Source organism: Manis javanica, chromosome 2 (genome assembly GCF_040802235.1).
Source record: "Manis javanica isolate MJ-LG chromosome 2, MJ_LKY, whole genome shotgun sequence".
Lineage (NCBI taxonomy): Eukaryota > Metazoa > Chordata > Mammalia > Pholidota > Manidae > Manis > Manis javanica.
Window position 1 is genome coordinate 187682807 of NC_133157.1, and position 22789 is coordinate 187705595.

The 22789-nt window shown below is 36.8% G+C and overlaps 1 protein-coding gene across 25 annotated transcripts in view; it reads left to right on the forward strand.

Moving 5' to 3' along the window:
• The window catches only part of RIMS2 (regulating synaptic membrane exocytosis 2), a 570663-nt gene that overhangs the window by 83540 nt on the left and 464334 nt on the right, over window positions 1-22789 (forward strand). For 12 of the 25 annotated variants that reach the window (XM_073229921.1, XM_073229922.1, XM_073229923.1 and 9 more), the window contains exons 2-3: window positions 5478-5510; window positions 5921-6007. The exons of the other annotated variants lie outside the window; for them this stretch is intronic. In XM_073229921.1, coding sequence (XP_073086022.1) covers window positions 5478-5510; window positions 5921-6007 — 120 coding nt within the window. The remainder of the gene's footprint in view (window positions 1-5477; window positions 5511-5920; window positions 6008-22789) is intronic. 25 annotated transcript variants of the gene reach the window in all.

Here is a 22789-nt window from a genome sequence, read left to right on the forward strand (position 1 = left end):
AGTATACCAGGTTCCCTTTCTCCACATCCTTACCAACACTTGTTATTTCTAGACTTGTTGATATTAGCCATTCTGACTGTTGTGAAGTGACGTCTCATGGTGGTTTGCATTTGCATTTCCCTGATGATTAGTGATGTTGAGCATTTTTTCATGTGCCTGTTGGCTCTCTGTATGTCTTCTTTGGCAAAATGGTCTGTGTTTTATAAAGTACTCCAGGGAAAAAGCTTTTTTGCATTGGGCAAGCTCCAAGTGAGGTAAAATATAGATAACCTTGCAAATGGAGTCTTCTAGGTACCACCAGATAAGTCAAATAATGACACTTCTTTGGGAATGAGACTTTGAAGGCCCTCCTACCCCTTTCTGCTCTTTCTTTTGGCTGCCAGGCTGCTGTTTCGCTGTGATTGTGGGTTGTTGATTTTCAAGGCTACTGTGGAAATAAAGCAGGGGATGGGAGTACTGCAGATACTACAAAGCTCACTGTTCTTTCTGAAATCACCCATTTTTGTAGAATAAATGTTCCTTGTTGCTGTAAGCTTTTGGCTAATCTCCTGATTTCTGAAAAAGTTGATTCTGACAATTTTGCCAGTTTTCTTACTGCTTTGTGAAGTAGGTAACTTTTGGAGGTTCTTACTCAGATATTTTTGCTGATGTTGCTCACAATAGTACTATCTTTTTTTAAAATTGAAGTATAGTTGATATACAATCTTATATTGATTTCAAGTATATAACAGTGGTTCAGCACTTACACACATTTTTAAATCCTCACCCCAACTAGTGCAGTTACTATCTGTCAACATGGGAAGATGTTACAGAATCATTGGCTGTATTCTCCATGCTGTCCTACCATCAGCATGACCAACTTGTAGTATGATTGAGAATTTTTGTGTCCCTTTATCATCCTTACCCTCCCCACCCATCAACCCCAACCCCTCCCCCATGGTAACCTCTGCTCACTTCTCAGGGTCTATAAATCTACTGCTATTTTGCTCATTTTGCTTTGTTTTTCATTTCCACACGTAAGTGAAATCATATGGTATTTGTTTTTCCTTGCCTGGCTTATTTCACCTGGCATAATGCCCTCTAGGTCCATCTATGTTGTTACAAGTGTCATGATTTCTTTATTTTTATGTCTGAATAATACTACATTGTGTATATGTACCACATCTTCTTTATCCATTCATCTGTTAATGGACACTTTGGTTGTTTCCATATCTTGGCCACTGTAAATAATGTGGCATTTAACAAAGGGGTGCATATATCTTTTCAAATCAAGGATTTTGTTTTTCTTGGGTAAATTCCTAGAAGTGGAATTAGTGGGTCATATGCTATTTCTCTTTTTAGTTTTGGAGGAACCTCCAATCTGTTTTCCACAGTGGCTGCACCTTGTGGGCATTCGAACTGGTATGAGGTGATATCTCATTGTGGTTTTGATTTACATTTCCCTGATGATTGGTGATACGGAGCATCTTTTCATGTGCCTGTTGGCCATCTGTATTTCTTCATTGGAAAAATGTCTGTTCAGGTCCTCTACCCATTTTTTAATGAGTTCTTTATATATTTTGGGTGTTTACCTCTTATTGGATAAATTACTTATGAATATTTTCTATCCTACTGTGGGCTGCCTTTTTCTCCCATTGATGGTGTCCTTTGCTGTCCAGAAGCTTTTTAGTTTGATGTAGTCCCACTTGTTAATTTTTTATTTTGTTTCCCTTGCCTGGGGAGATGTGTCCAGAAAAAATTTGCTTATGCTTATGTTCAAGACATTTTTGCCTATGATTTCTTCTAAGAGTTTTTGGTTTCATGTCTTACATGTAGGTCTTTAATTTGTTTCAACTTTACTTTTGTGTGTGTAGTTAGACAGTAATCCAGTTTGTAGCTGTCCAGTTTGCATGTAGCTGTCCAGTTTGCCCAACACCAGTTATTGAAGAGAATATCTTTTACCCATTGTTTATTTATGGCTCCTTTATTGTATATTAATTGACCATATATGCCTGGGTTTACCCCTGGGCTCTCTATTCTGTTCCATTGATCTATGGTTCTGTGCTTGTACTGGTACCATACTGTTTTGGTTACTGTGGCTTTGCAGTATGCCTTGAAGCCGGGGAGCATAATACCCCCAACTTTGTTCTTTTTTCTCAGGATTGCTTTGGCTATTGGGGAATCTTTCATGGTTCCATATAAATTTTAGGATCATTTGCTCCAGTCCATTGAAAAATGCTGTTGGTATTTTGTTAGGGATTGCACTGAATAAGTATATTGCTTTGGGCAATGGCAGTTTTGACAATATTAATTCTTTCTATTCATGAGCATGGGTAGATTTCCATTTATTTGTATCTTTCTTAATTTCTCTTATCAGTGTCTTATAGTTTTCAGAGTCCAGGTCTTTAGCCTCTGTGGTTAGGTTTATTCCTAGGTATTTTATTCTTTTCGATGCAGTAGGTCTCAGTCTTTTAGTGAGTCTGACTTTGCTACTCCTCTTCCCCCATGGCTAGAGTGGGCTGTGGTTTGGTATTTTCCTTTTCCCACATCAAAGGCTAGAGGAGAATATTATTGAGTATTTACCTTCCTCAGGCTTGTTTGGTTTTGGTGAAGTCCTGGGTGGTTTGACCCTAAAAAAAGATTTCCCTTTGACTTTAGAATTGATAAGGACAGTAAAGAGCTTTGGGAGTATTTCAAATGGTTACTTTCCCTTTCCCCTGCTGCATGCACAGAAAAATTTTTCTCTGGTTTTTCAGTGAACAACTGGTAAGGCTCCTACAGGTAAAATTTATAGAAGTGTGGTGGTGTGCCTAAGACTGGAACCTTTTGGAATTTTAACTTCTCAATCTAGTCCACATTGAACCTCTAGGAATAGGTCAATTATAGTTAAAAGTTTTCCTGCAGATACTGGCTCCAGGGTCTGGGCTTCTACCTTGGCCCTCTATTCCTGGTAAACTGTGATGCTCTGCATCCACTGTTTGTTTCTTTATATTTGAGGACAGCAGTTTGCCCTGTGATCTAAATTCTTTGATGGCTATGAGAAGAGTTGTTGATTTTAAGTTTGTTCAGTTTTTTTCTTGTTATAAGGATGGGAGTGATGATTTCCAAGCTTTTTTTTTTCAGGAGAGCCAGGGTAGAGGCATTTATTTAGAGATACAGTGAGAGGAAAGAGCTCCTGGCTCATGCCAGGAGGGGACAAGAGAGCCCCGATTTCCAAGCTTTTTATGTTATCAGACTGGAAACTGGAAGCCCCTCATACACTTTTGGGGATATAGAAATATAGGGGTTCATTGTCAGTAATGTTAGTGTATTTTCAAAGAAATACATGATATAATTATACTTCTGTATTAACAGTTTATAAATTATCTCAACATTTTTATAGTGAGATACTTTGAGGTTTGATTTTATGTAAAGTATTGGGAAGAAGGAGAATAATTTTTTATATTTATCCTTGAAAAACATGAGGTTTAGGGCCTTGAATCCCCACACAATTGAAAAACCACATAAAACTTTTAACTCTTCCAATACTTTACTAATAGCCTATTGTTGACCAGAGCCTGAACAATAACATAAACAGTTAATACATATATTGTATATGTATTATATACTGTATTTTTACAATAAAGTAAGGTAGTTAAAAATGTTTTTCCAAATGTTTGTAAGTCCCCCCAAATTTTTTCAATGTATTTATTGAAAAATATTCATGCATAAGTGGACCCATGAAGTTCAAACCCATTTTGTTCAAGAGTCAATTGAACTCTGGATTGTTTTAAAGACAGGATAAATATTTTTACTATCATATTATGATACATATTTGATTTGGGATGCTGATATATGCATTTGAATATTTCATATATATGAAATATTTTACAAAACCCAGAAATAATTCCTGAATTGGTATTTAAAATTCTTATAGCTCTTAATTTTTTCAAGTAAAGATTTTGAAATTAGAATTTAATTTGTACTTTAATGTCATTTTATTTGTTAAAAGCTTTGTCACTAATTAAGAACAACATGATTCCTTGCAGAGTATCAACCAGAACTTCTGTAACATATATCTTCTCATTTGAATATTATTTCAATATTTGTTGTTTTTAATATACAACATTATATATACAAATATATAATATTTGGTAAAGGGTAATCTTGAGTTATTCTCTCCATTTTGGTGAGCTAGTATGGTAAGCTAGTATCTTTCGTGAACTAGTATTTTTTTTGTCATTATCTATATAGGATCTGCTTTGTTATAAACTGTTAAGAGATTTTTGTCTTATCCTCAAGGAAAAGCAATGATTAATTTTCAGACAGAGTCCAGTGTCACTATAGTTTGCTTGTGATATTTGGTGCTAAATACAATCTTTTGTTATTAATCCATTATATGAATTTATTTAAATACTAAATGATTTGTCTTTAGCTGTAGAATGACTGTTACATTTTTTGAAGTTTATGCAGAGAACACAAGATACTCCTTTTTAATATATTTTTGAGATATATAATTGCCAATTATATTTATGCTATATATATTGTATACAATAATGTACCTGTCACTTATTGCTTATATCATTAAAAATAGGGACACATTGGACATGGGAATCAATTTGATGTAAAGAGATTTAATTTACAGTGTTAATATATTTTCCTGATGAAAGCTCTAGATTTTGGTGACCAATTTTAGCTACCAATTCTTACTCTTCCTCTGGGAAAGTAAGAGTTAATAAGCTCATCACCGAAACGTTGGTTTACCTCTCAGAATCAGTCTCGGGCCAACTGTTAGAAGCCAAATTTCAGATGTATAAACCCTTGTGTATGATTTTTTTCTACCTTTTAAATATCCAGTGCTGTGTTAGTGAAGCACTGAATTGATTATAGTTTAAGTGAATTTTTAGTCCTTTATAGTTATATGGATAATTTACTTTAGCTTATAGATATTTTAAATTTAGTATACATACTTATTTTAGTAGCTATTTTTAGGCAAATTGGATACATAACCCCCAATTCCTTTATCTGCTCCTTTAAGCTGTAAATAAATTCATTTGTAAGACTTGTAAAATATGTTTGTAATGCCCTATATTTTATTTAAAATATTTATGTGTTTACTTCAATTTATATTAAGGCAGAAATTTAAAAAGTAAAGAGGAAATCTATTTACCTTCGGTTAACCAAATGTAACTGTGTTTAAAATGATACTCTAAAATAGTTATTTTTAAAGCATTAGTGTCAGTAACAGTATGCAGAAAACTTGAGCACTAAATTATGAAATCATTTGAGCAGTAGAGTTTTAATATAACAGCAATAGAGTTTAATATCCACCCTCTATTAAAAACAAATGACTCCTCTATTTTGTGTTAAATTAATTCAAATGTGTAATTCCAATATATAGCAAAGCATGAAGCTTTTCTTTGTAACAAACTTCATTTTCATTTTTATATGACCACAAATCTGTAGATAGAAATTCTATCTAGTACAATGCACTCAGTTGTGCAAACTTATCTTTTTAGGGTTAAAGAAGAACACAAACCACAACCGACACAGTAAGTAAATGTGTAAAGAGTGCAGTAGGCTTGACTTCTGTACCTTTTGCCACATTCTGCTTTCTGCACCTTGGATGGTATTAGCTTACACTAATACTGGATAGGCTGCAGCTAGTGTGTCTTCTGCTTTCTGACTCTCTGGCTTGTAAGAGAGCTGCCCGCAGCTTCTTACTTCATCCACATAATGACTGGATGTAGTTTTTTGCTGCCTGCTTGTGGACTGGTTAAGTGTTCAAATTTAATTTCCCTACATTCTGACTTGCCTGGATGGTAATTAGAGCTCACATTTCCATTGGCTGTAGCTTTTGTGCCTGTATTTTTTGTATTTTTATTATTATGGTAAAGAAAACATTTGACATACCTTGTTATTCATTTGGTTATTCAGTCACATTATTTGCTTATTTAAACAGGTGGTTTCCCTTTAGTGGGATCACTGAACTGGTAAATAACGTTCTTCAGCCCCAGCAAAAACAACAAAATGAAAAGGAGCCCCAGACGTAAGTAAGCTGATCTATATAGATTAAATACTCTCTCTGATAGTGTAACATACTGAAGAGTATGTTAAAAATACTGCCCTTGGAATAGTATTCCTTAGAAATGGAAATCTTTAGGTTATGAGTTTGATTCTTTCACCTTTAATTATTCTGTGGAAGTCTAAAAAGGAAAGAATGATAAGTTATAGTGTAGTAAAAACGAAAAGGTGATCCTTCCCCCAGTTTTATAAGTAATGTAAACTGTATTTCTCTAGTAAAATATCTTACTCCAATAATGCAATATATTCCAAAGTGCGTTTCTTTAAAAAATAACTCAGAGGATATTAAGAGCAGTTAACCCCCAATTCAGTCTTTGGTTAAATAGCTTTGGAAAGGTGTTTTTTAAAAAAGATTTAGGAGGTTTCTTTATTGTGATACTTGTGAGTGTCTAAGTATGCTCCAAAGGTGTTAGAACACATAGTGTTTACTAAAGTTATTCGATCACTGAATCCTGTTTTCACTGAACGTTACAATTTGGGAACTGCAGCAATTTTTTCTCACATTGACCTGAAGGTTAAAAAAAAATTACATTTATTTTACTTGTCAACAGATTCGAATACATTCATTAAAGAATTCTTTACACTTTTATTTTTTTAACTTTGTGCAGTGTTATTTATGTTACGAAGTGGAGGTAACTGAGAATGTGAGAAAGACTGCATGTATTTAAATTCTAGTCTCTCCATAACTGACATATTACTGAAAATGCTCTTACCACTCAACCTCTGTGCTTTTTAAAAGTAGGAGTTATGTCTGTGTAGAAGACGGTTTGGTTGTAGAAATGGACAGACTGAGAGGTGCCACCAACACTAGGAGAGAATGAGAATGAGTACTACGAACACTAAGATAAAATATTCAGAAAAACATTCACATTTTGCCTTTAGTGTAAACTAGAAGATAAACGTCTTTTTTTGTGTTGTTACTAATGAGAGTAATCCCCTCATCCATTTTATGTTACATTGTATGTATTTTGTTTAAAATTTTGTCAGTGTTTCAGTTTCAACTGAAGTGAAACTTATGTTGTGATATGTAGTCCCCCTTTTCTGCAGGAGATACTTTCCAAGACTCCCAGTGGTTGCTTGAAACTGAAGATAGTACTGGACCTTAAATAATCCTATGTTTTTTCCTACACACATATCTATGATTAAGTTTGTTATAAATTAAGCACAGTAAGAGATTAACAACAATAACTATTAATAAAACAGCAATTATAACAATATATTGTAATAAAAGTTATGTGAGTATTGTCTCGCTCTCAAAATATCTTGTACTATACTCACCCTTCTTCTTGTGATAATGTGAGATGATAAAATGTCCATTGTGACATGCCATTAGGCTACTATTGACCTTCTGACAATTAGTCAGGAGGATCATCTGCTTCCAGGCTGCAGTTGCCCACAAGTTACTGGAACTGGGGAAAGTGAAACCACAGATAAGGGGGAACTGTTACTGTGTTTAAATTACTTGAAGTTAAGGCTCGGTTTGTCTGTCTACTGTTTTATCTTTGACATCTAGCGGAATGCCTGATCCATAGTAGGAACTCAGTAAATATTTCTTCACAAGTGATTTTGCATGTTTATCCTTTTATGGTATAATAATACTGTGCCACAGGGACAGAAATTAATTAATTAATTTTCTTATTAGAAGTTGTATTAATATGGCACACATACTGTTTTGCTAATTTTTCTCTAAAGCTCTGAAACTTGCATAAAATCAATAGCAAAACATAATTAGAAGCAACTTTGCCTGAATTTTAAGTGATTTCAGTTATGTGTCTTTGTAAGTTTTAGAAATAATAAAGATTAAGTTATATCATGTAGTAGATTACAGTGTGCATTAAATAAAATAGGTATTTTGTTAGTAACTAAAAAGTCATCTCTGACTATTGAAATAAAGTGCTTCAATTTGATTGGCATAAATAAAAAATAAAGATCAAGGCAAACTTGAGAAGAAATAGCTTTACTCCATTAATAAGTATAATTCAATTTGCATAATTTTTGAATGGGAAGATGGTAGGAGAAAAGACTAAAACTTTCAGATGTTTTAAAAATTAATTCTTGATTAGTAGATACTATTTCTATTAAAGTATCTTGGACAGCTAATTCATTCTTGTTGCTCTGTGATTTATGCAGTTTTAAAATGCAGAATTAATGTATTTTCTCAATAATTTCCTTCTTCATCTTATGTTCTTGTTACACAAAGATTTTTGGCATTCATTTTTTAGGAGCTTTGCTTTTATCTTTCTGATCCATAGACCAGGGTTGCTTCTGAATCTTCTCTTTTAATTCATCTCAGAGTTCTAATACTTCTTTCTGGGTCATTCTCATTTTTTTGACTCTCATTTGAATGGAGTAACTTCCTGTCTGTTCATCTTCTAGTCATTCATCTATAAAATTATTTCTAAGATCTGAATTCTGGATATTCATTTTAATTTATAAATGTTAAAAAGTAGGACTTAATATTCTTTCATACCTCTGTGTCAGCATTTTCATAATAGAGTAAGTAAATATTCTATCAGTATCAAAAATCTAATATTCCCTGAATAGTTTCACTTTAATGAATTTATATAAATCCCATTTTTTGGTTTTTCAAAGCCATGATAATGTCAGTGTCTTGAGGTCTGTATTTTTGGGGTCTGTTTATTTTGTTGTTTTTTAAAGTAATATGACAATTTACTAATTTTGATTTGGGTAGTTCATGTGATTGCAGGTATAAGTAGAACAGTGTATCCAACTTTGACTTTATGTAATTTTGAGGCATAGAAAATTGATTGAGCCATTTGTTCAGTTGTCAATTAAGTCAACCTTTGCAGAAATTACTCAGTTTACAAATTAAATAATTTTTTTTTTTTTTTTTTTTTTTTTTTTTTTATTTTTTATTTTTGAGAGGGCATCTCTCATATTTATTGATCAAATGGTTGTTAACAACAATAAAATTCAGTATAGGGGGGTCAATGCTCAATGTACAATCATTAATCCATCTCAAGCCTAATTCTCGTCAGTCTCCAATCTTCTGAAGCATAACGAACAAGTTCTTACATGGTGAACGAATTCTTACAGAGTGAATAAATTCTTACATGGTGAACAGTACAAGGGCAGTCATCACAGAAACTTTCGGTTTTGATCATGCAATATGACCTATAAACCATCAGGTCAAATATGAATATTCATTTGATTTTTGTACTTGATTTATATGTTGATCCCACATTTCTCCTATTATTATTATTATTTTTATTTTTAATAAAATGCTGAAGTGGTAGGTAGATGCAAGATAAAGGTAGAAAACATAGTTTAGTGCTGTAAGAAGGCAAATGTAGATGATCAGATGATCAGGTGTGTGCCTATGGACTAAGTATTAATCCAGGCTAGACAAGGGCAGCAAAACATCCACGGATGCAGAAGATTTCTCTCAAAGCAGGGGGGGTGAGGTTCTGAGCCTCACCTCTGTTGATCCCCAAATTCTCACCTGATGGCCCCCCTGCGACTGTGCCTGTCTTAGGTTGTTCCTCCCTTGAGGAATCTTACCCGTCTCTGGCTAACCAGTCATCTTCCGGGGCCATACAGGGAAATGTAAAGTTGGTAAGTGAGAGAGAAGCCATATTGTTTGCAAAGGTTAGCTTTTTACTTCTTTGCAGATTTATGCCCTGTGGCTTCTATGCCCAGCACTTGTCTCGAGGTATCTTTACCACCTGGAGGAATTATGATACTCGGTAAATTCGATATGAGGCACGAATTCTATTTAAAGTTTGTAATTAGGAAGGAAGAAGAAAAGCTATAGATGTAGCATATGAAGGAAACTTGGGAGGATTGATTATTTCTTTGACATATCTTCTTGTATAGTACCTTAAGTATGTATAGGTTTTAAACTACTAACTAATTTGCACACACATATTGACATAATAGGAATACGGTGACATAAACAAAGCAAATCTATAATTACCAGCCATCTCCAGTGAAGCCAAGAAAACCATTTAGGCACCCTAGGCATTTGTGAAAATTTATCTATGATATGATGGATATTTTCCAACTGTACTTGAACCATCAGACAAATTAAAGCAGCCCATTTCTGGGATCTGTTCACATCCCATATGTTCTTTTAACCATAGATAGTCTATAGTCATGAGATTTTGGGGTGCTACAACTTGCACCCCTCCCAACTCCTGGTTGAGTTCCAACAGTACAGATCCAGTCAAATTCGTTGTCTCACTGTATGCACATGCCAGCCTAGACATCTCCCTCCTCCTTCTCATGGCAAGTCCAGGAGATGGTGGGCTGGATGCAGCCACAACCGCAGCATCGTCCGGATCCCTGTGGAGGCTTTTTGATGATCATCCCCCGGCACGAGTCCTCCAGAGAGTGCTGATGCCGGAAGCTCCTCCTCATATCGTATCTTAGTTCATTTTCTGGGTATCCAAGCTAGGCCTTGATCTTCTGCGTAGAAACAAACAGACCCTTTGCCCACACTTTGACATGCCCTCTATACCACTGTGCAGAACTCATTGGAGGTCAGCACACAGTAACTGCTTTTTTTTTTTTTTTTTAATTAAGAGAAAGGAATATTATCAGAAAAGAGTACCTCCATAGCTGATCATCTGACACCCTTTAAGTGATCAACATTAAGGATATTTAAAGCATGCGTTGATCTTTGATTTACCAATAGTTTTATCCTGTTAAGGAGTAATCCCCCTTTTCTTTCTTTCTTTCTTTTTTTTTTTTTTAAATTTTTAATCTACACTTACCTGAAGAATACTATGTTTACTATGCTCTCCCCTATATCAGGTCCCCCCTAACAACCACATTACGGTTACTGTCCATCAGCTTAGCAAAATGTTGTAGAGTCACTACTTGTCCTCTCTGTGTTGTGCAGCCCACCCTCCCCTTTCTCCCTCCCCCCCATGCATGCTAATCTTAATACCCCCCTTCTTCTTCCCCCCCCTTATCCCTCCCTGCCCACCCATCCTCCCCAGTTCCTTTCCCTTTGGTACCTGTTAGTCCATTTTTGGGTTCTGTAATTCTGCTGCTGTTTTGTTCCTTCAGTTTTTCCTTTGTTCCTATACTCCTCAGATGAGTGAAATCATTTGGTATTTCTCTTTTCTGCTTGGCTTATTTCACTGAGCATAATACTCTCCAGCTCCATCCATGTTGCTACAAATGGTTGGATTTTTCCACTTCTTATGGCTGAGTAGTATTCCATTGTGTATATGTACCACATCTTCTTTATCCATTCATCTACAGATGGACATTTAGGTTGCTTCCAATTCTTGGCTATTGTAAATAGTGCTGCGATAAACATAGGAGTGCATCTGTCTTTCTCAAACTTGATTGCTGCGTTCTTAGGGTAAATTCCTAGGAGTGGAATTCCTGGGTCAAATGGTAGGTCTGTTTTGAGCATTTTGATGCACCTCCATACTGCTTTCCACAATGGTTGAACTAATTTACATTCCCACCAGCAGTGTAGGAGGGTTCCCCTTTCTCCACAGCCTCGCCAACATTTGTTGTTGTTTGTCTTTTGGATGGCAGCTATCCTTACTGGTGTGAGGTGATACCTCATTGTAGTTTTAATTTGCATTTCTCTGATAATTAGCGATGTGGAGCATCTTTTCATGTGTCTCTTGGCCATCTGTATTTCTTTTTTGGAGAACTGTCTGCTCAGTTCCTCTGCCCATTTTTTAATTGGGTTATTTGTTTTTTGTTTGTTGAGGCGTGTGAGCTCTTTATATATTCTGGACGTCAAGCCTTTATCAGATCTGTCATTTTCAAATATATTCTCCCATACTGTAGGGTTCCTTTTTGTTCTATTGATGGTGTCTTTCGCTGTACAGAAGCTTTTCAGCTTAATGTAGTCCCACTTGCTCATTTTTGCTGTTGTTTTCCTTGCCCGGGGAGATATGTTCAAGAAGAGATCACTCATGTTTATGTCTAAGAGGTTTTTGCCTATGTTTTTTTCTAAGAGTTTAATGGTTTCGTGACTTACATTCAGGTCTTTGATCCATTTTGAGTTTACCTTTGTATATGGGGTTAGACAATGGTCCAGTTTCATTCTCCTACATGTAGCTGTCCAGTTTTGCCAGCACCATCTGTTGAAGAGACTGTCATTTTGCCATTGTATGTCCATGGCTCCTTTATCAAATATTAATTGACCATATATGTTTGGGTTAATTTCTGGGGTCTCTAATCTGTTCCACTGGTCTGTGGCTCTGTTCTTGTGCCAGTACCAAATTGTCTTGATTACTATGGCTTTGTAGTAGAGCTTGAAGTTGGGGAGTGAGATCCCCCCTACTTTATTCTTCTTTTTCAGGATTGCTTTGGCTATTCGGGGTCTTTGGTGTTTCCATATGAATTTTTGAATTATTTGTTCCAATTCATTGAAGAATGTTGCTGGTAATTTGAGAGGGATTGCATCAAATTTGTATATTGCTTTTGGCAGGATGGCCATTTTGACGATATTAATTCTTCCTAGCCATGAGCATGGGATGAGTTTCCATTTATTAGTGTCCCCTTTAATTTCTCTTAAGAGTGACTTGTAGTTTTCAGAGTATAAGTCTTTCACTTCCTTGGTTAGGTTTATTCCTAGGTATTTTATTCTTTTTGATTCTATGGTGAATGGAATTGTTTTCCTGATTTCTCTTTCTATTGATTCGTTGTTAGTGTATAGGAAAGCTACAGATTTCTGTGTGTTGATTTTGTATCCTGCAACTTTGCTGTATTCCGATATCAGTTCTAGTAGTTTTGGAGTGGAGTCTTTAGGGTTTTTTATGTACAGTATCATATCATCTGCAAATAGTGACAGTTTAACTTCTTCTTTACCAATCTGGATTCCTTGTATTTCTTTGTTTTGTCTGATTGCCGTAGCTAGGACCTCCAGTACTATGTTAAATAACAGTGGGGAGAGTGGGCATCCCTGTCTGGTTCCCGATCTCAGTGGAAATGCTTTCAGCTTCTCGCTGTTCAGTATAATGCTGGCTGTGGGTTTATCATATATGGCCTTTATTATGTTGAGGTACTTGCCCTCTATTCCCATTTTGCTGAGAGTTTTTATCATGAATGGATGTTGAATTTTGTCAAATGCTTTTTCAGCATCTATGGAGATGATCATGTGGTTTTTGTCTTTCTTTTTGTTGATGTGGTGGATGATGTTGATGGATTTTCGAATGTTGTACCATCCTTGCATCCCTGGGATGAACCCCACTTGGTCATGGTGTATGATCCTTTTGATATACTGTTGAATTCTGTTTGCTAATATTTTATTGAGTATTTTTGCATCTACGTTCATCAGGGATATTGGTCTGTAATTTTCTTTTTTGGTGGGGTCTTTGCCTGGTTTTGGTATTAGGGTGATGTTGGCTTCATAGAATGAGTTTGGGAGTATTCCCTCTTCTTCTATTTTGTGGAACACTTTAAGGAGAATGGGTATTATGTCTTCTCTGTGTGTCTGATAAAATTCCGAGGTAAATCCGTCCGGCCCCGGGGTTTTGTTCTTGGGTAGTTTTTTGATTACTGTTTCAATTTCTTTGCTTGTAATTGGTTTGTTTAACTTTTGTGTTTCTTCCTTGGTCAGTCTTGGGAGGTTGTATTTTTCTAGGAAGTTGTCCATTTCTTCTAGGTTTTCCAGCTTGTTGGCATATAGGTTTTCATAGTAGTCTTTAATAATTCTTTGTATTTCTGTGGAGTCTGTCGTGATTTTTCCATTCTCATTTCTGATTATGTTGATTTGTGTTGACTCTCTTTTTCTCTTAATAAGTTGGGCTAGAGGCTTATCTATTTTGTTTATTTTCTCAAAGAACCAGCTCTTGGTTTCGTTGATTTTTGCTATTGTTTTATTCTTCTCAATTTTGTTTATTTCTTCTCTGATCTTTATTATGTCCCTCCTTCTGCTGACTTTAGGCCTCATTTGTTCTTCTTTTTCCAGTTTTAATAATTGTGATGTTAGACTATTCATTTGGGATTGTTCTTCCTTCTTCAAGTGTGCCTGGATTGCTATATACTTTCCTCTTAAGACTGCTTTCGCTGCATCCCAGAGAAGTTGGGGCTTAGTGTTGTTGTTGTCATTTGTTTCTATATATTCCTTGATCTCTATTTTGATTTGTTCATTGATCCATTGATTATTTAGTAGCATGTTGTTAAGCCTCCATGTGTTTGTGAGCCTTTTTGTTTTCTTTGTAGAATTTATTTCTACTTTCATACCTTTGTGGTCTGAAAAATTGGTTGGTAGAATTTCAATATTGTGGAATTTACTGAGGCTCTTTTTGTGAGCTAGTATGTGGTCTATTCTAGAGAATGTTCCATGTGCACTTGAGAAGAATGTATATCCTGTTGCTTTTGGATGTAAAGTTCTATAGATGTCTATTAGGTCCATCTGTTCTAGTGTGTTGTTCAGTGCCTGTGTGTCTTTACTTATTTTCTGCCCGGTGGATCTATCCTTTGGGGTGAGTGGTGTGTTGAAGTCTCCTACAATGAATGCATTGCAGTCTATTTCCCTCTTTAGTTCTGTTAGTATTTGCTTCACATATGCTGGTGCTCCTGTATTGGGTGCATATATATTTAGAATGGTTATATCCTCTTGTTGGACTAAGCCCTTTATCATTATGTAGTGGCCTTCTTTATCTCTTGTTACTTTCTTTGTTTTGAAGTCTATTTTGTCTGATATTAGTACTGCAACCCCTGCTTTCTTCTCACTGTTGTTTGCCTGAAATATGTTTTTCCATCCCTTGACTTTTAGTCTATGCTTATCTTTGGGTTTAAGGTGAGTTTCTTGTAAGCAGCATATAGATGGGTCTTGCTTTTTTATCCATTCTATTACTCTATGTCTTTTGATTGGTGCATTAAGTCCATTTACATTTAGGGTGACTATTGAAAGATATGTACTTATTGCCATTGCAGGCTTTAGATTCGTGGTTACCAAAGGTTCAAGGTTAGCTTCTTTAGTATCTTACTGCCTAACTTAGCTCGCTTATTGAGCTGTTATATACACTGTCTGGAGAGTCTTTTCTTCTCTCCCTTCTTATTCCTCCTCCTCCCTTCTTCATATGTTGTGTGTTTTGTTCTGTGCTCTTTTTAGGGGTGCTCCCATCTAGAGCAGTCCCTGTAGGATGCCCTGTAGAGGTGGTTTGTGGGAAGCAAATTCCCTCAGCTTTTGCTTGTCTGGGAATTGTTTGATCCCACCATCATATTTAAATGATAGTCGTGCTGGATACAGTATCCTTGGTTCAAGGCCCTTCTGTTTCATTGCATTAAGTATATCATGCCATTCTCTTCTGGCCTGTAGGGTTTCTGTTGAGAAGTCTGATGTTAGCCTGATTGGTTTTCCTTTATAGGTGACCTTTTTCTCTCTAGCTGCCTTTAAAACTCTTTCCTTGTCCTTGATCCTTGCCATTTTAATTATTATGTGTCTTGGTGTTGTCCTCCTTGGATCCTTTCTGTTGGGGGTTCTGTATAATTCCATGGTCTGTTCGATTATTTCCTCCCCCAGTTTGGGGAAGTTTTCAGCAATTATTTCTTCAAAGACCCTTTCTATCCCTTTTCCTCTTTCTTCCTCTTCTGGTATCCCTATAATACGAATGTTTTTCCTTTTGTATTGGTCACATATTTCTCTTAGTGTTGTTTCATTCCTGGAGATCCTTTTATCTCTCTCTATGTCAGCTTCTATACGTTCCTGTTCTCTGGCTTCTATTCCTTCAATGGCCTCTTGCATCTTATCCATTCTGCTTATAAATCCTTCCAGGGATTGTTTCACTTCTGTGATCTCTTTCCTGACATCTGTGATCTCCTTCCGGACTTCATCCCACTGCTCTTGCATTTTTCTCTGCATCTCATCCCACTGCTCTTGCATTTTTCTCTGCATCTCATCCCATTGCTCTTGCATTTTTTTCTGCATCTCTGTCAGCATGTTCATGATTTTTATTTTGAATTCTTTTTCAGGAGGACTAGTTAGGTCTGTCTCCTTCTCAGGTGTTGTCTCTGTGATCTTTGTCTGCCTGTAGTTTTGCCTTTTCATGGTGATAGAGATAGTCTGCAGAGCTGGTACAAGTGACCGCTGGAAGAGCTTCCCTTCTTGTTGGTTTGTAGCCTTTTCCTGGGAGAATAGCGACCTCTAGTGGCTTGTGCTGGGCAGCTGTGCGCAGACAGGGCTTCTGCTTCCTGCCCAGTTGCTTTGGGGTTTATCTCCACTGTTGCTGTGGGCTTGGCCTGGCTGGGGCTGTTCCTCCAAAATGGTGGAGCCCCGTTAGAGGGGGAGCAGCCAGGAGACTATTTATCTCCGTAAGGGGCCTTTGTGCTCCCTGCTGCCCAGGGGGTTAGAGTGCCCAGAGATCCCCAGATTCCCTGCTTCTGGTCTAAGTGACCTGTCCTGCCCCTTTAAGATTTCCAAAAAGCACTCTCCAAACCAAAACAACAACAGCAACAATGAGAGAGGGAACAGAAAGGAAAAAAAAAAGAAAAAACACGCGATTTTTTTTTTTTTCCTCAGGTGCCGGTCCCAGGCACCCACGCACTGGTCCTGCTGCCCTGTCTCCCTAGCACCAGGGTCCCTGTCCTTTCAAGGCTTCCAAAAAGCACCCACCCACCGGTCCCGCAGGGAAGGAACGCTCAATATTCTTTGTCCTCAGGCACTGGTCCCACGCACCCGCTCACCAGTCCTGCCGCCCTGCCTCCCTAGCACCGGGGTCCCTGTCCTTCAAGGCTTCCAAAAAGCACTTGGCAAAAAGAGAGAAAAAAAAGGGGAAAAACGCGCGATTTCTTCCGTCCTCAGGTGCTGGTCTCAGGCACCCACCCACCGGTCCCACAGGGAAAAATGCGGGATATTCTTTGTCCTCAGGTGCCGGTCCCAGGCACCCGCTCACCAGTCCCGCCGCCCTGCCTCCCTAGCACCGGGGTCCCTGTCCCTTTTAGGCTTCCAAAAAGCACTCGCAGAAAAGAGAAAAAAAAAAAGGGGAAAAACGCGCGATTTCCTCTGTCCTCAAGTGCCGGTCTCAGGCACCCGCCCACCGGTCCCACAGGGAAAAACGGGGGATATTCTTTGTCCTCAGGCGCCGGTCCCAGCCACCCGCTCACCAGTCCCGCCACCTTGCCTCCCTAGCACTGGGGTCCCCGTCCCTTCAAGGCTTCCAAAAAGCGCTTGCCAAAAAGAGAAAAAAAAAAAGGGGAAAAACGCGCGACCTCCTCCGTCCTCAGGCACCGGTCTCAGGCACCCGCCCCCAGGTCTCGCAGGGAGAAACGCGGGATATTCTTTGTCCTCCGGCGCCGTTCCCAGGCACCTCCTCACCGGTCCCGCCACCCTGCCTCCCCAGCAACGGGGGCCCGTCCCTCTAAGGCTTCCAAAAAGCGCTCGCCAAAAAAAAAAACTGCTCCGGTTTCTCTCCACCCGCCGGGAGCCGGGGGGAGGGGCGCTCGGGTCCCGCCGGGCTGGGGCTTGTATCTTACCCCCTTCACAAGGCGCTGGGTTCTTGCAGGTGTGGATGTGGTCTGGATGTTGTCCTGTGTCCTGTGGTCTCTATTTTAGGAAGATTTTTCTTTGTTATATTTTCATAGCTCTATGTGTTTTTGGGAGGAGATTTCCACTGCTCTACTCACGCCGCCATCTTGGCTCCCGCCAAATTAAATAATTTTAACTTAAGTTTTTCTTCTTTCACTATTTTTTGTGTCAGTATCAAAATGAGGGACAGTTTGTATAAAGACAGCATAATACACATTACATGTAAAGAGCAAAACAAGTCTAATCAATTGGATTTGTTTTGAAATTTCACATGATAGCAGTTTTATTTATGATATAATACATAATAAATATACTTTAAAAATACTAGGAACATCTAAAATTTGAATCATCTGCATTAGGTGACCACTTAATATAATAAAATCGTCTTTGGTTATGAGGTCTTTTAGTGAGAAAAATTGTGAAGAGGAAGTGTTTTTAGCATACAGAACGTCATATGTTAAAGTCTTTAGGTAGCAAAGGATCTGAGGGACACAATGAAGTCTAGTGTGGCTGTAATATAGTGGACAAGAGGGAGTGTGGCAGGAGATGAGGTTCTGGAGGTAGAATTTAGGACAGTGGTTTTATAGAGAATGATAAGGGGTTTGGATCTAAGTCTCAGTATAAATGGGAAATACTGAAAAGTTTTAAAAAATGGGATCAATGATTCAACTTATGTATAAAGATCAATCTGGCTGTTCTATGAGTAGAGTGAGAATAGAAGTGGAGAGAGCAAAGCTATTAAATTTCATGAAGGACTTTGCTAGAGATCATGATGACTTGGATCAGGTTAATTATGTGAAGAAGTAGGAAAGTAGGTGTGGGACATATTTGGAGGTTGAAATGACATGATGTTTGTGGAGTAGATTTAGAGGGAGGTAGTAAGGAAGAGAATGGCTCAAAGATGACTGCCATATTTTGATTGGAAGAACAAATTGGGTGGTGATGCCATAACTGTGATCAAGAAGAAGAAAGGATAAACAGGTTAGCAGTAGAAACTAAAGCTTAAGTTTTCAACTTTTAAAGTTTTTAAGATGTCTATAAATTAGCCAACTGTGAAGGAGAGATACAGATTGGCTGTAGGTACAACTTTTGGAATTGTCAGTGTGGTATGTAAAGCTAGAAGTATAGATAAGATAACTTAATGTGTGATGAAGAGCAGGTAAGAAGGTCTGTGTTTGAGTTGAGGCCTGAAGAATTTTCAGTGAACACATCAGGAATCTAGAGATAAAAGGAGATAAAAGGACTATGATTTCTGCTCTCAAATATTTTGCATTCATGTGGGAAAAACACATGCTAAGCAATTAAAAACGATATTGTGGAGACTTCTGGTTTCCTCTTTGATATATAAGGAATTTGTATGTTGTCATTTCAATCCTTACAATAACAACAAAGCTGAACAAACTGAAAACCAAAAACTCCTATTAGATCCATCAGAAAATTTAGGTCACAGAGCAAATCAATGCCCTGACAATTGAAAAAGAGGCAAATAAGAGAATTGTAGCTTACTGGGATCCAAAACCACTGGAGCTGAGATCTAGTAGGAAAAAGAACTGTAATTCATGTACCACTGAAGGCTAAGTGTGAACTGACTTAGAGTTAAAAATCCCTGGGAGCTCAGGGTTAGGGGAACCTCAACCCAGTTTTGTGAGTTTTACCTCTAGAAACCTCACTGGATTCTCAAGGTGAAAGAGAGTCCTAGCAGGAGGGAGGGGAAAAAGTAACTATTTTGAAATATTCCCAGAGGTTTTCATTCTCAAGAGAAAAACTGCTTTACCAGAGCCTAATCAACATGAAAGAAGGGAAATCCCCAACAGCCTTTCTCTCTAGCCCTCTCGTCCATCCAAAGGGAAAAAGAAGCCAAGAAACACTTGTGAAGGTCACAGCTGAGGGGCACAGGTCCACTAAAAGACTAAGACTTTTCTATAATAGGATTATAGAATGCTTTTCTTTCAAGTGGCAGCTCAGGGATCCAGGCTGCTTCCATTTTGTTGGTAAGCCAACTGGAACACATAGCTACCAGCGTTGCTGCATCAGAGGAAGCAAAACAATGGAAAACTCATATTCTTAATTGTATAAGATACAAAGTGTCTTAGTTCATTTTTACTCACAGCTCATTGCCCAAGACTTGTCACAGCCTCTTAATTAACTGTAACGATGTCTAGAAAGTTTTTCTGTGATCCTAAAGAGAGGTCACTCTATGTAATGAGCACTAATAATATTTACTACAGTTGGCTTACATTTATTTCTCACTTATTGCAATGAGAGGGAAATTTCAGGATTACAAAAGATAAAGATTTGCCAAAGGAATGCTATTGTACCAAGAAAAACTCCAGTGTTAGTACCCACTTGTGGTACTGTTGGTTCTACTGAAACTGCTGTAATGACTTAGGATCAAGGTCTAATTTTTACAAGACTGAAGATTAGGGTTAATAATATTAAGAGAATTCAAATATAGACCTCTGGAAGGAAGGAAATTTACTGTATGTAATATGTCAAGGTACAGCTATTAAATTTTTGCATTTGGCATTTGGGATTACAGGGACATTTTACATTATTTCCTTGAAATAATGAATTTTTCTTGCCAATTTAAAATACCTCAACTCAAGTTTAAATAAGGTATATATTAATTACCTAATATGTGTCAGACAGTGCTCTAGGCAAACGATGAATGGTCCTAGATAGACAATATACATAAGAATAATTACATTATAATATATTGTGCAGAGGTACAACATAAGAGAGAGTGTTTGGCTCTGCTTGGTGGGGATCAGACAGGGTTTGTTGGAATGTGAGCTAGTCTTGAATTCTGAAAAACTGTGTACTAAGTGAAAATAAATTATATTCTGGTTGATGGAATAACGTGTGCAGAGGTGTGAAAAAGCATGATGTACTTGGAGAACTGTAGGAGAATGTTACTGTTCTAGTGTAAATGTTAGAGAAGAAGCAGCCATAGATTAAGCTGTAGAGCAAAGTAGGATTCAAATCATGAATGAATCTGTATGGTAGTAGTCCTGAGAACCATCTAGAAGCTTCTTTAAAAATTACATTCTTGGATCCTACCATTTGCAACAACATGGATGGAGCTAGAGTGCATTATGCTCAGTAAAATAAACCAGGCAGAGAAAGACAAGTACCAAATGACTTCATTTGTGGAATACAACAACGAAGCAAAACTGAAGGAACAAAATAGCAGCAGACTTACAGACTCTTTGAAGGGACTAGTAGTTACTAAAGGGGAAGAGTTAGGGAGGATGTTGGTTGGACGAAGGGGATTAAGGAGCACTATACTTCACAATCACAATATAGGTAAGTTATGGCAAGGCAGTACAGCACAGAGAAGACAAGTAATTACTCTACAGCATCTTACTACACTGATAGACAGTGACTGCAATGATGGGATGGGGACTTGATAATATGGGTGAATGTTGAAACCACAATTTTGTTCATATGAAGCGTTCATAAGATTGTTTATCAATGATACTTTAATAAAAAGAAGTTAGATTCTTGGGTCCCTATTCCAGAGATTTAAATTTAGTGGTTTGGGGTGGATTCAGGGAATCTGCATTAAAAAAAAAACCCCAAAACCCTCCAGGTAATTCTGATAATCAGGAAGATTTGGCAAGCAGTGTAAAATGTCATGCAAATATATTTTACTAGTTTATAACCTTGTAATTTACATGCAGTTTTTAAAAGTACATTTTCATATATTTACTAATATTAGTTATTATTAATTTTGATATCTTGGTTGCTAGCAAGATAAATAGCAACTATGTTGCTATATCAGGGAATAATTCAGGGTTTACAGTTATTTACACCAATCTCAGATTAAGTACAATTAAGTTCACACAAATTGTACAAAATTTTACACATTGTAAACAATGTGATCATTTTTTTCTTTTTTCTGTCACTGTTTTTAGATGAAGAGCAATGTGTTTTATCCACCCAGCAGTGCGTAAAAGTGTTTTATTTTCCTGATGTCATTTTCAAAGAAGTACATTGTATTGGTTAAGCAGAAAGAAGTTGAAGGTAGAATATTTATAATGGCTTAGAAGTTTTTTTCTATTTATCATTTGTTTTCAATTGACTTTGTTAGATATATTTCTTTAAGAAACAAATTTCAGAGAAGCAATAAAACATTCTTTCCCCTCAGCATCAGAGATGGGTACCTAGGTATTTAGGATGAATCATTTCATAGTGTAATAATAAGCTATAAGCGTATTTTCACTTATTTTAAATACTGGTCTCTAACATCAAGAATATTTCATCTTGTGAATGGAATAATCATTTCAATTCCAAAGATCTTTTATCTAGTGTTTATATAAAGTTTTTTTTTCTTTAAGAAATGGATCTTCTGAATTTCATTGCCTTTTGGGTAGTGTTTATGATAGCATTGTGAAATAGAGAAGCAAAGCCATTTGTATTAAAAATTACATTAAGTATAAAGGATTAATATTACCTTAAGTACTTCATGTAAGTTTTGATAAAAAGAGTATTTCAATGTGAGTTTTTTTATTGTGCAATAGTTGCAAATTGAGTTGGAGAAATATTGTTAGTCTAAAGAGTGAGGCAAATACATGATTTGTTTGAGACAGCTTTATATTTCTCAAATTTGTCTTACTGATTTTTGTAACGTGTAATTTCACAAACTAAGTTGGATATTAGATAAAATGGGAAATAATCCTTAGCATGAAATTTGAGATATTCTCTCGCAAGCTGCTTTTTCAGCTTCTTCTACTATATTTCTTCCCTCTTCTTTCTTCATGCAGACTTTATGCCAAATGAGAATATTTTCAACTTCCTGACTTCTCTATATGCTTTTAGGCATTGTATACAGAATAATGCAGGTTGTATCATTCTTTATTTTCTGCCTATCACAGTTTTGCACATCCTTCAAGTCCAGGATGTGTGGGATTTTACAAAACTAAGAAGTGTCCCTCTTCTGTTAAGTCATGTCAATACCATTCACAATTAATGGCTCTTTGTGCTTCAGGACCATTTTACATATATATACTTATTTAGTACGTGTTTCATTTTGCCTTGTATTATAGTTTGTTTACATATATCTCATGTCTATACCTGTCCATAAGTATTATCCTGTCTTTCTGATGACAGTACTTGGTCATTTCAACTCTACATTATATTTTTGCTTCATCACTTGTTAAATGGTACACACACAATACACAGTTGTTTATTCATCATCAATTCAAACGTTTGGTAACTGTTTACTAAAAACTTGACAATGGACCATGCATTATGCCAGTCAGTGGGATAAAATGGACA